At 47.8% G+C, this 12,457-nt stretch overlaps 1 protein-coding gene across 1 annotated transcript; it reads right to left on the bottom strand.

Annotated features, from left to right (window-relative positions):
* On the bottom strand, positions 1–2,089 carry CD52 (CD52 molecule). Its single transcript, XM_032300954.1, has 2 exons — positions 1,920–2,089; positions 1–355 (listed from the first exon to the last, which is right to left on the bottom strand). The coding sequence occupies exons 1-2, from the start codon at positions 1,971–1,973 to the stop codon at positions 221–223; spliced, it is 189 nt and encodes a 62-aa protein (XP_032156845.1). The 5' UTR covers positions 1,974–2,089; the 3' UTR covers positions 1–220.
* Positions 2,090–12,457: the final 10,368 nt, after the last annotated feature.

Genomic DNA, 12,457 nt, shown 5'->3' with positions numbered 1-12,457 from the left:
TGCAAGTAAGGGTAACTTTATTGATCTCCAGCTGGGTGGTACTTGGCCCCTACATTAGTACCCCCTCATTTTGGCCATTGCCCCCATGGCACTGCCTGCCACTTTCCACAACCTGGTGATGTCTGGCATCAATCCCTCCCAAGGATGAAAGGGGATTCTCTCGCACTTGCTGATGGCAGCTGTTTCAGGGGGCACAGGGCTAAGGCGGAGACATGTCACCTCAACTGAAACAGAAGAGGTGGATGAGGGTGCTGGCCACGAAGAAAAGGAAACCGCCTCCACGTATGTTGCTGGCTGATGACGAGGCAGTGCTGCTTTGGCTGGTGCTGTTGTTTCCCAACACTCCAGTTTGTATCTGCAGGAGGAGAAGTGGGATAAGCTCAGGGGACTTTTTTTTTTTTTTTTTTTTTTTTTTGAGGTGGAGTCTTGCTATCACCTAGGCTGGATTGCAGTGGTGAGATCTCAGCTAACTGCATCCTCCGCCTCCCTGGTTCGAGAGATCCTTCTGCCTCAGACTCCTGAGTAGCTGGGACTACAAGCACGCACCACTATGCCCAGCTAATTTTTGTATTTTTAGTAGAGACGGGGTTTCACCATGTTGGTCTGGCTGGTCTCGAATTCCTGACCTTGTGATCCACCTACCTCAGCCTCCCAAAGTGCTGGAATTACATGTGTAAGCCACCACACCCGGCTTTTTTTTTTTTTTTTGAGATGGAGTTTCACTCTTTTGCCCAGGCTGGAGTGAAGTGGTGTGATCTTGGCTCACTGCAACCTCCACCCCCGGTTCAAGCAATTCTGCCTCAGCCTCCTGAGTAGCTGTGATTACAGGCACCCATCATTATGCCCAGCCAATTTTTGTATTTTTAGTAAAGATGGGGTTTCATCATGTTGGCCAGGCTGGTCTCGAACTCCTGACCTCAGGTGATCCGGCCACCTCAGCCTCCCAAAGTGCTGGGATTACAGACATGAGCCATCATGCCCAGCCACAGAATCTTTCTTTTCACCTCTCCCCAGCCACCAGCCCCTCTGGCATAGAGGGAGACGGGGGGCCCTAGCCCTTGACCTTCCTAGCCTGACAAAGGGCTTAGCTCCCCTGAGCCTCTTTCCTCTTCTCAGCAGGGAGAAGTTCATCCCAGTTGTGAAGGTCACATGAGCTGGGGCCAAGTGAGAAAGCACTTGGCAAAGTGTGGGTGGCTGGATGTGGGGTAGGAAAATGCCCAGATGGTAATCAAGCTGTCCTTAATGCTTGATGGAGCTTCAGCTAGAGCTGTTTTTGATGGAGATTAAGCTGGTCTTGATGGTGATCAAGCTGTTCTTGATCAAGAACTTGATGGCTCCTGTCTCCTGTACTGACTCCCCTCTGGGCACCTGGGATTCTACCAAAGCTGCCTCCTGGAACAGCAGTTGCTTTTGAGACTCCAGCTGTTTCTGAAGTGGGAGAGTTCTTTCTTCTTTGCATTCCCGAACATCCAGGCTTCTCTCTGGCATGGGAGTGGGGGTTGGAGTGTCCCCTGTCACCTCCAGAACCAAATCAGCCTTCCCTTGGACATCTCCTGGCCTCTCCCCAAAGGACCATCTCCCCAGACTCCCTGTGGGCTGATGCCTTCCTCACTTCCAACAAGGGTTGTCTTCCCAAGTCTCCTAGTTCCCTATTATTGGGTGCCCCAATGCCCCTGGCACCCTGTAAGTGCTCCTCAGCTGTGGATACAGGTTTCTATCAGGGCAGCCCTCAAGCAGTCCAGCCCCAGCCGGAAGAGCTGAAAGGCTGGGTGGTCAGGCCCCCTGCATCCCTGATTTTCCTGTTGGAGTCCATCGGCTGTGCTCCCAGGAGAGAAGGCTGGGGCTCTGCCAGCTCACATCCTGTATGCTCCCCCTCCATGCCAAGCAACTTTGGGGAGTTTGCCAGGGGTTGCTCTTACCTGTACCATAACCAGGAGGCTGATGGTGAGGAGTAAGAAGAGGAAGCGCTTCATTTTGGAAGGATCTTGGTGGCTGTCCTTGTAGCAGCTTTTGAGGTGATCTCAGGGCTCTCTGGAAGCTTCTTTTGGCTTGGCTGCTTTTGAACCAGGAGGCAGGGGAGGCGGGGTTGAGTAGGGAGAGGAAGGAGGTCCTACGAGGTGGAGGAGGGGTATGGCTTCCTTTCTGCAGATCTAGGGGTGGATGATGCCAGGCCCTAGGTTCTAAGGCCCTGGCTGAGGGAGCAGGCCAGATCCTATGAGATAGGAGAGACGTCAACCCAGAGGCATCGGTGGGAGTAAGTAGGGCCCGAGGCTTGGGGTCATGCATCCTGCAGGCTGAATTCTGGTTTAATCACTGACCAACTCTGAGACCCGGGGCCAGAAACTCTACCTCTCTGACCCATTAACAAAAGAACTGCTGGATTACATGTAATAACAACCCATTTTTTAAAAGCCAGCACATAGCAAAATTCCATAAATGAGTTTGTTGTTTAGAGAAGATTGGGGCAGGGGATAGAAGCTGAAGGAGAAAGGCTGGGTTAGAGCCGGGATTCAAGGAAAGGTTGTAGATGGCTGCAGGTTCTGAATGAAGACTTGGGGAATATTTAGACTGTAGAAGGGATGGTAGAGTTCTGTGAAAGTGCTGGGGGTTAGGAATCAGGAAGCCCACATTTTAGCTGGGCTTTCTCTAGTCCTCAGTTCCTCATTTCAAGAATTGGGAAGACTGAAATAGATTATTTCTGAAGTTTCTTAAGACTTAGCGTTTTGTTGGTGTGCTTTTATTTTATTTATTTATTTTTTTTGACATAGAGTTTCACTCTGTCCCAGGCTGGAGTGCAGTGGCACGATCTCAGCTTGTTACAACCTCCACTTCTGGGTTCAAGCAATTATCCTGCCTCAGCCTCCCAAGTAGGTGGGACTACAGGTGCATGCCACCATGCCTGGCTAATTTTTTTTGGTATACATGTGTATATAATATATAATTTTTGTGTATATATTATATATATATATACACACAAAAAAAATAAATTAGCCAGGCATGGTGGCATGCACCTGTAGTCCCAGCTACTTGGGAGGCTGAGGCACGATAATTGCTGGAAACCAGGATATATATATATTTTTAGTAGAGATGGGGTTTCTTTTTTTTGTCTTTTCTTTTCTTTTTTGAGATGGAGTCTTGCTCTGTCGCCCAGGCTGAAGTGCAGTGGTGTGATCTCGGCTCACTGCAACCTCCGCCTCCCAAGTGATTCTCCTGTCTCAGCCTCCTGAGTAGCGGGGATTATAGATGCGAGCCACCTTGCCCGCCTAATTTTTGTATTTTTAGTAGAGACAGGGTTTCGCCATGTTGGTCAGGCTAGTCTCAAATGCCTGACCTCAAGTGATCCACACACCTCGGCCTCCCAAAGTGCTGGAATTACAGGCATGAGCCACCTCGACCAGCCAAGATCTAGTGTTTTGTGATTTGGGTAGAGAAAGTTGCAAGCAGATGGCTTGCTTTTATCAACTGAGGATGAATGGGAGTGGAGCTAGGGAGGGGACCAAGCAGGTGACTAAACTGCAGGGGAAGGGGACTGGGGTGAGGGAGTGGCTGTGAGGGCCCAGTAAAGGGTGAGGGGTGAGAGGAGCCCAGAGCTGCCTGGACAATGCTCTATGCCTTATGCCTCCTCTCACTTGATTCCCTCCATGATGCCCTCCGTTTATCCCCATTTGACCAGTGAAAACACCGAGGCTTAGTGTTAAGTGACTTGCTAAGGTGGTAAATGGTGAAGCTAGTCTCATTTGACCTTGAATCCAGGTCTGTCTGAAGCCACAGTCTTGTATGAAACCTCTGGGACTGCCCTAGAATTCACCCATTAAGTCTTGGTTCCCTCCATTCCCATCCCCTCCTCTATACCAACTCCCCCCAGGCCCCAGGAATTGGTACCTGCAGCCCGACTGAGGCCCACTCTGTCTTCGAACTCTCGCTTCCTTAGTCTATGTTAGGCTTCATTGACATGCTACGTAGTAAAGGGAAAACTCCCCTCACTTCTCTTCTATTGTTTTGGGCCATGTGTTGCAAGCCTGGGGAAGACCTGGCTAAGGCCAGGTCCAAAGAAAAAAACAGACCCGGCATGGGGGCTATGCCTGCAATCCCAGCACTTTGGGAGGCTGAGGCAGGCAGATCACTTGAGCACAGGAGTTTGAGACCACTGGGACAACATAGGGAGGCCCCATCTCTGAAAAAAAAAAGAAGAAAGAAAAATTAGCTGGGCATAGTAGCACAAACCTATAGCCTCAGCTACTTGGGGGGCTGAGACAGGAGGATTGCTTGTGCCTGGGAGGTCCAGGCTGCAATAAGCCATGATTGTGCCACTGTACTCCAGCCTGGGAGACAGAGCAAGACCTTGTTTCAAACAAAAACAAAACAAAACAAAAATTAAGAGGGCCAGGCGGTGGCTCACGAATGTAATCCCAGCACTTTGGGTGGCCAAGGCGGGTGGATCACCTGAAGTCAAGAGTTCACGACCAGTCTGTCCAACATGGTGAAACCCCGTCTCTACTAAAAATGCAAAAATTAGCTGGACATGGTGTCAGACACCTGTAATCCCAGCTACTTGGGCTGTCGAAGCAGGAGAATTGCCTGAACTCAGGAGAAAGAGGTTGCAGTGAGCTGAGATCGCACCATTGCACTCCAGCCTGGGCAACAAGAACGAAACTCCACCTCAAAAAAAAAAAAAAAAAATAGAGAAGAACTGAGAGTCAAAACTGACAAAAGAAAGCCAGGAAGTAGGGGGTGGGGAGGACGGGCAGGGAGGGAGAGAATAAGGAGGAGCCCACAGCCACCCACCTTTCCCTGCCCCCATCCCTGCTCCTTCACCCAGAGGTCTCTCCTCACCCTTGACTCAAGTTCTCAGCTGCCTTTGATGTGCTGTTGATTCTAGGATTGGTGGGGGTGGGTGATTCTGGGGTTCATATGAGCCGGGGAGGTGGCCGGTGCCAGAGGGCACTGGTCCAGGAGACAGGATACCCATGTTGAAGTCTGAGATTAGTCTGCTGAAAATTAGCTCCATCACACTGTACAATCTTCTACCCTCTTACAACGAGATAGCCAGACAGTCTGTTATAGTTTTCCCTGCTGGAGATGCATGTGAGGATACTAAATGCCAGACTCATATTTGTAAACATTTTCTTGCAAACCTCAGAAGCTTCATTTTCACCTCCTGACGCTCTGAGGAGTGTCTTTTATAATCCATGTATTTCCTCTGGAAGGAAAGCCCTTCTCCAGTTATTTTACCTGGAAAACTCTTTTTCTTTTTTTCCTTGAGACGGGTTCTTGCCCTTGTCACCCAGGCTGGAGTACAGTGGTGCAGTCATAGCTCACTGTAACCTTGAACTCCTGGGCACAAGCAATCCTCGCGCCTCATCCTCCTGAGTAGCTGGGACTACAGGTGCATGCCACCACGCCCAGCTAATTTTTGGGGTTGTGGGGGATGGAGTCTTGCTATGTTGCCCAAACTGCAAACTCTTCTTTATTCTTCAAGATTTAGCTCAGAAGCCCCTTCCCCAGGAAAACTTTTCACTTGCCCTAGGAAACTCAAAGAGAGGAGTTGTTCCTAAATGTTAGAAGGGCCCTTTCTGTTGACCTCTGTTCTAAATATTGTGTCTACCAAGAATGTGGTCTGTCCCTTGTGGGTTGGGACTAGGTTTTGTCACTTGTCTTACTCAGCACAGCGCAGAATATGGCACAGAGTAGGTGTCAGGGACTGCCGGAAGAATGATGCATTTAATGCGTCTATATCTATTCCTGCCTTGGAGCTAGCGGTCCTGTATTTATTCATCCAGTACATATTTATTACGGGGCAACATTAGAGTCAGTACCGAACGGTTATCAATACAGAAAAGAAATGAGGGGCTTAGAGAAGCAAGCCCTTTATTTGGAGCTGCTCTTTTCCTAAAAGTATTTGCCACTTCCAGAGGGGACAGCCGAGAAACAGCCGAGCTTTCTCATATTCATATGCCTACAACTGGATGGGAGAAAAACTATAGTTCTAGATCCCCTAAGAAAGGGGAGCCCTGAAAGACTCCGCCCCCACTAGGTTTTGGGTTGGACCATGGGGAGTGAGAATAAACAGGAAACAACAGCCCAACCCTGAAAGAAATTGAAGACAACGTGACCAAAAAGAAGAAACAGATAGTAGAAAGTTATACAAAAGATCCAGACAATGGAATAATCCAATTTTCAGATAACTATGCTTACTATACTAAAAGACATTTTCCTCTTCTGCCTTCTGAGCAGCAGGATAAGATTGACACTGGACAAGATTAAGAACTAGAAGTTAGGCCAGACACGGTGTCTCATGCCTGTAATCCCAGCACTTTGGGAGGCTAAGGCAGGTGGATTACCTGAGGTCAGGAGTTTAAGACCAGTGCGGGCAACATGGTAAAACCCTGTCTCTACTAAAAATACAAAATTAGCCAGGCATGGTGGCCCTTGCCTGTAATCCCAGCTACTCGGGAGGCTGAGGCAGGAGAATAACTTGAACCCGGGAGATGGTGGTTGCGGTGAGCTGAGATTGAGCCATTGCACTCCAGCCTGGGCAACAAGAGCGAAACTCCGTCTCAGAAAAAAAAAAAAAAAAAAAGAGAGAGAGAGAGAGAGAGAGAGAGAACTAGACATTATAGAGAAGAACTGAAGAACCAAATGGAAATTCTAGAACTGAAAAATACAGTAATAAAAATTAGGAACTCAGTGGATAGGTTTAACAACCAATTAGGCACAACTGAAGAGAAAATTAGTGAAGATCATAAGAAAATATTATGAGAGCAGAATGTGTTTATTAAGTGCCTGCTGTGTGCCAGGTACTGAACTAGGAACTGGGAATACAGCAGTGAACATAAAGACACACTCCCTGCTATTATGGAGCTGATATTCGAGTGGGGAAGACTAATAAAAACAATGGTAATTTAGATTTTCACAAATGGCATGAGGAAATCAAGCGGGTAATGTGAGGAGGAGAAGAAGAAGTGAAGTGTGGGGAGGATATATTCCAGGTCAGTGGTCGGGAAAGACCACTCAGAAGAAATGCGTGTGCTGAGACCTGCAGAACAAGAGCCCATGCATGCAAAGCACCTCAGATCACCATCCCACTCCCGTTCCACAGTGTCTTTGGATGACTGTCCCTGGGGTCTAGCACAGTCTCACATAGGGCAGGTTCTCCGTATGTACTTGATCAATGATAGAATGGAATACAGCAGGGAGAGAGGAAGGGGAAGAGAGTTTTCACACATCACAGTGTGATCTGCCCTGAATTTTTCATCCCCACTGAGACAAGGCTGGGATTCAGTAGCATCACAGGGCATCGAAGGCGAACCTTCATCTACCCGTTCATCCACCTCTCCATTCACCTACCTATCCATTCAGACTTTTGCTCATTCACTCTTTTTTTTCTTTTATTATTTTAATTTTTCTTAAATCTTTTGTGGCAACTTTCACTGAATTTTTTTTTTAAAGACAGAATTTCACTACTGTCACCCAGTCTGGAGTGCAATGGCATGATCTTGGCTCACTGCAACCTCTGCCTCCCGGGTTCAAGCAATTCTCCTGCCCCAGCCTCCCGAGTTGCTGAGATTACAGGGGCCCACCACCACGCCCGGCTAATTTTTATATTTTTAGTAGAGACAGCATGTCTTTGTTTGTCTGTTTGTTTTTGAGATGGAGTCTTGCTCTGTTGCCCAGGCTAGGGTGCAGTGCCGTGGTCTCAGCTCACTACAGCCTCCATCTGCCAGGTTCAAGTGATTCTCCTGCCTCAGCCTCCCGAGTAGCTGGGATTATAAGTGCCCGCCGCTGCACCCAGCTAATTTTTGTATTTTTAGTAGAGATGGGGTTTCACCATGTTGGCCAGGTTGGTCTCAAACTTCGGACCCCGTGATCCACCCACCTTAGTCTCCCAAAGTGCTGGGATTACAGGCGTGAGCCACCGCACCTGGCCAGAGACAGGGTTTCACCATGTTGGTTAGGCTGGTCTTGAACTCCCGATCTTGTGATTCGCACTCCCACCCCCCGTCAGCCTCCCCAAGTGCTCAGATTACAGCCACTGCGTCCAGCCTAATTGACTCTTTTGATTAATTTATTGACATCTACTGTATGTCAGGCAAGATGAATGAGTGAGGGTCCTTTCCTCTGAGGAATTTATAGTCCAGCAGGGAGACCCATATATTAAAATCACAAAGCTGAGTAAGTAATGCTATAATGGGCCAGGTGTGGTGGCTCAAGCCTGTAATCCCAGCACTTTGGGTGGCAGAGGTGGGCGGATCACCTGAGGTCAGGGGTTCGAGACCAGCCTGGCCAACATGGTGAAACCGCATCTCTACTAAAAATACAAAAATTAGCCAAGTGTAGTGGTGCACACTTATAATCCCAGCTACTCGGGAGGCTGGGGCACAGGAATTGCTTGAACCTGTTGGCAGAGATTGCAGTGAGCCAAAATCCCGCCACTGCACTCCAGCCTGGGCAACAGAATGAGACTCTGTCTCAAACAACAACAACAGCAACAACAAAAGAATGCTATAATGGCAGCTGGGCTTTCAGAGAGTGGAGGGTAGAGTGTGATTCTGCTTGTGAGGGAGTGGGGATGAATCAGAGATGATTTCACGGGGGTGGGGACATTTGAACTGGTTGAAGGATCGAATGGGAATTTTCCCAAATGGAAGAGGCAAGAGAGGATGCTCTCATTGGAAGGAGAGGCCAGAACGTAGGGAAGAACGTCACGGTTTCTGGAACATGAGAAAGGCAGGACCCAGAATAGGACGGCTCCAAATACCAGGCTAAGCTATAGATGATGAGTTTTCATCTAAGGTGGTGGTGATGTGGGTGGAGAAGGGGGAAGGTGGGAGAAAGAGCTAGATTTTTATTCTGCTAAAGAGATTTGGAGGAACTCTTTCTCCTTTATTATTTACCTTTTATTTCCTGAGCTGGTAGAACTCAATAAACTCTTTAACCCCAGAGGGCTCATAACTGATAAGAATCTTTCAGAAAATGACCTAAAAGCAAAGTAGACTCTGTCTACTCTCAAGAATAGACTTTCAGAGCCACCTAGCCCCAGAGCTGGGGTCGACTTCCTCACCCTGCAGGTGGGAAACAGGTCCAGAAAGAGCCTTGCTCAGGACCACCCTCCTCCCAGGCACCATAATCAGGCAGTGAATAGCCACCACTATATGCGATCAAGAAGAGGCTGGGCGACACCATCTCAGGAGTTCGGAGGGAATCCTTCCAGCTTGGAAGTGGTTGGATGGGTCTCCAAAGCCTTCACAACACTCAAGTCTTCTATCAGCCTGGAGACCTCAGAGATTTCCAGACCTTCTAAGATGTGGGAAGATAAATATAGGTTAAAAAAAAAAAAAAAACAATCAGATGTTCTTAGACTCTTTTTTTTTTTTTGAGACAGTCTGGCTCTGTTGCCCAAGCTGGAATGCAGTGGTGCAATCTTGGCTCACTGAAACCTCCACCTCCTGGGTTCAAGCAATTCTCCTGCCTTAGCCTCCCAAGTAGCCTGGGTTACAGGTGCCTGCCACCATGCCCTGCTAATTTTTGTAATTTTTTTTTGAGATGGAGTGTCGCTTTTGTCTCCCAGGCTGGAGTGCAGTGGCGCGACCTCCGACTCCCGGGTTCAAGCAATTCTCTTGTCTTAGCCTCCCAAGTAGCTGGGATTATAGGTGCGTACCACCACACCTGGCTGATTTTTATATGTTTAGTAGAGATGGGGTTTCGCCATGTTGGCTAGGCTGGTCTTGAACTCCTGACCTCTGGTGATCCACCTGCCTCAGCTTCCCAAAGTGCTGGGATTACAGGCATGAGACACCGCACTTGGCCTAATTTTTGTGTTTTTTAGGAGAGACAGGGTTTTACCATGTAGGCCAGGCTGGTCTCAAGCTCCTGACTTCAGGTGATCCACCCACCTGGGCCTCACAAAGTGTTGGGATTATAGGCTTCAGCCACTGTGCCAAACCAAAAACTCTTCTTTTTTTGAGTTGGGCATGGTGGCAAGAGGGTATAGTCTCAGCTACTTGGGAGGCCAAGAGGCCAAGGCAGGAGGATCCCTTGAGCTCAGGAGTTCAAATCTAGCCTGGGCAATATAGAGAGAGCCTGTCTCTAAAAATAAATAAATGAGCAAAGAAAGAAAAGAAAAATGCCTTTTCAGAAGCAATAATGTAACAACATTATAGGTATTTTAACAAATTATATATATATATATATTTTTTTTTTTTTTTTCAGCTGTTGTCCCCACTAATGCTGGGGCCGGTGCCACATTGCGGGAAATTCAATTTGTACAATAATCCTAGGAGGTAGATTCTATTAGTATCTTTACTTTACAGGTATGGACACTGAGACTCTCTGGTAAGTGACGTATCTTGAGCAGGAACAGCTAGCTATTAAGTGACAGAGCCCAGCCTTATGGAGTTGTTAAGTTATGCTGGCCCATAGTACAATGTATCCTCAACAAATGATGGCAATTATTTTCCATGTTTCTCCAGTGAAAGTGTATATTTTTACAATAAAGCTCTTACTTCCCCAATAAATGTTATCTTTTAAAAAATCAAACAACTTGGGGCTGGGCGCAGTGGCTCACACCTGTAATTTCAGCACTTTGGGAGGCCAAGGCTGGCAGATCACAAGGTCAAGAGATCGAGACTATCCTGGCCAACATAGTGAAACCCCGTCTCTACTCAAAATACAAAAAAATTAGCTGGGCGTGGTGGCACGAGCCTGTAGTACCAGCTACTTGGAAGGCTGAGGCTGGAGAATTGCTTCAACCTGGGAGGCGGATGTTGCAGCCAGCCGAGATTGCGCCACTTCACTCCAGCCTGGAGACAGAGTGAGACTCCACCTAAAAAAAAAAAAAAAAAAAAAAAAAAATCAAATGACTGACCTGCCAGGTTAGAGGGCCCCCATTTCCCTCCCAGGAACTAGATGTTTGCTGAGTGTCCTCCTGCTCTGGAATCATGAGCCAGGCCCTGGGTGGGAGGAAGGGATGGGGTAAATCCTGGTCCCTGGGTAAATGCCACTCATGATCTGGTTCTTGCTGAGGCAGGAAACAGTGGGCAGACCACAGCAGGGCTCATGAGGCCAGAGCTCCTGCCTCCCACGCTTGCTTACATTCATGAGCAAGGTGACAGTATGAAATTGCTAATCTCCCTGACTATAGCTCCAACCCCAAAAAACACTTGGCCCCAGCGTGATCTTAGACTTTCTCATCTTCGTAGACCTAAAATGTCAGAAAACTTTCTGGGAGCAGCTCAGCAACAAGAGGTCTTTCCACCTCCACTTTCCAGTCACACTTTCCGCCTAGACTCCTTACCATCTGCATCCTTGGCTTATCTATGCCTGCCTGGTTTACCAGAGTGAAAGTTTCTAGGAAGAGCATGGACTCCTTTTTTTTTTTTTTTTTTTTGAGACAGAGTCGTTCTTTCGCCTAGGCTGGTGTGCAGTGGCGCGATCTTGGCTTACTGCAACCTCCACCTCCTGGGTTCAAGTGATTCTCCTGCCTCAGCCTTCAGAGTAGTTGGGATTACAGGTGCCCACCACCATGCCCACCTAATTTTTGTATTTTTAGTAGAGACAGGGTTTCACTGTATTGGCCAGGCTGGTCTTGAACTCCTGACCTTGTGATCTGTCCACCTCGGCCTCCCAAAGTGCTGGTATTACAGGCGTGAGTCACTGCACCTGACCTGAGCATGGCCTCTTGAGGCAGACTGTTCTGGGTTTGAATCCACTTCTGCTTTATAATCTTATGCAAGCCACTGTAGTACTCTGAGCTTCAGTTTTCTCATCTGTAAATTTCATAATGTTGCCATCTAGTACTTGGAAGGCACTCAGTAGTGGTAGCTCTCTTTAGCTTCCAATTTGCATATAAAGAATGCCATCCACTTTGGGAGGCAGAGATGGTTGGATCGCTTGAGCTCAGGAGTTCAAGATCAGCCTGGGCAACATGGCGAAACCCCATCTCTACCAAAAAAATACAAAAACTAGCTGGGCATGGTTGCTCGCGCTTGTAGTCCCAGCTACACTGGTGGCTGCGGTGGGAGGATGGCTTAAGCCAGGGAGGCAGGGGTTGCAGTGAGCAGAGCTTGCCCTTCCCTGAAAGTGTGGTACGTTAGAAAGTCAAACGGAAAATAAATTACTAAAAAAAAAAAGGCGGTCTGTGTTGTGCAGAGAAAGGGGCTTTTGAACACTGGCACAAGGAAGCGAGTGCCTGAGATCAGAAATCATAAACTCCCAGACCACCACAGCTGAAAGGGTGGAGAGATGATGATGATGATTAACAGCAGGAAACGTTTTTGAAAAAGTGCTGTGTACAAGTGTTTTTGTTTGTTTCGGCTTTCCCCTTTAAAATCATGTACTTCGTATTATCTTATTTAATCCTAATAGCAACCCAGTGGGGGTGGGTATTATCACCATTTTACAGATATAAAAACTAAGGTGTATAAAGTGTCCAAGAACACACAGTCAGGAGCCAGGACTC

This window comes from Sapajus apella, unplaced genomic scaffold (genome assembly GCF_009761245.1).
Source record: "Sapajus apella isolate SASKATOON/1434 unplaced genomic scaffold, GSC_monkey_1.0 scaffold43, whole genome shotgun sequence".
Taxonomy (NCBI): Eukaryota; Metazoa; Chordata; class Mammalia; order Primates; family Cebidae; genus Sapajus; species Sapajus apella.
This window is presented reverse-complemented; position numbering and strand designations above follow the sequence as displayed.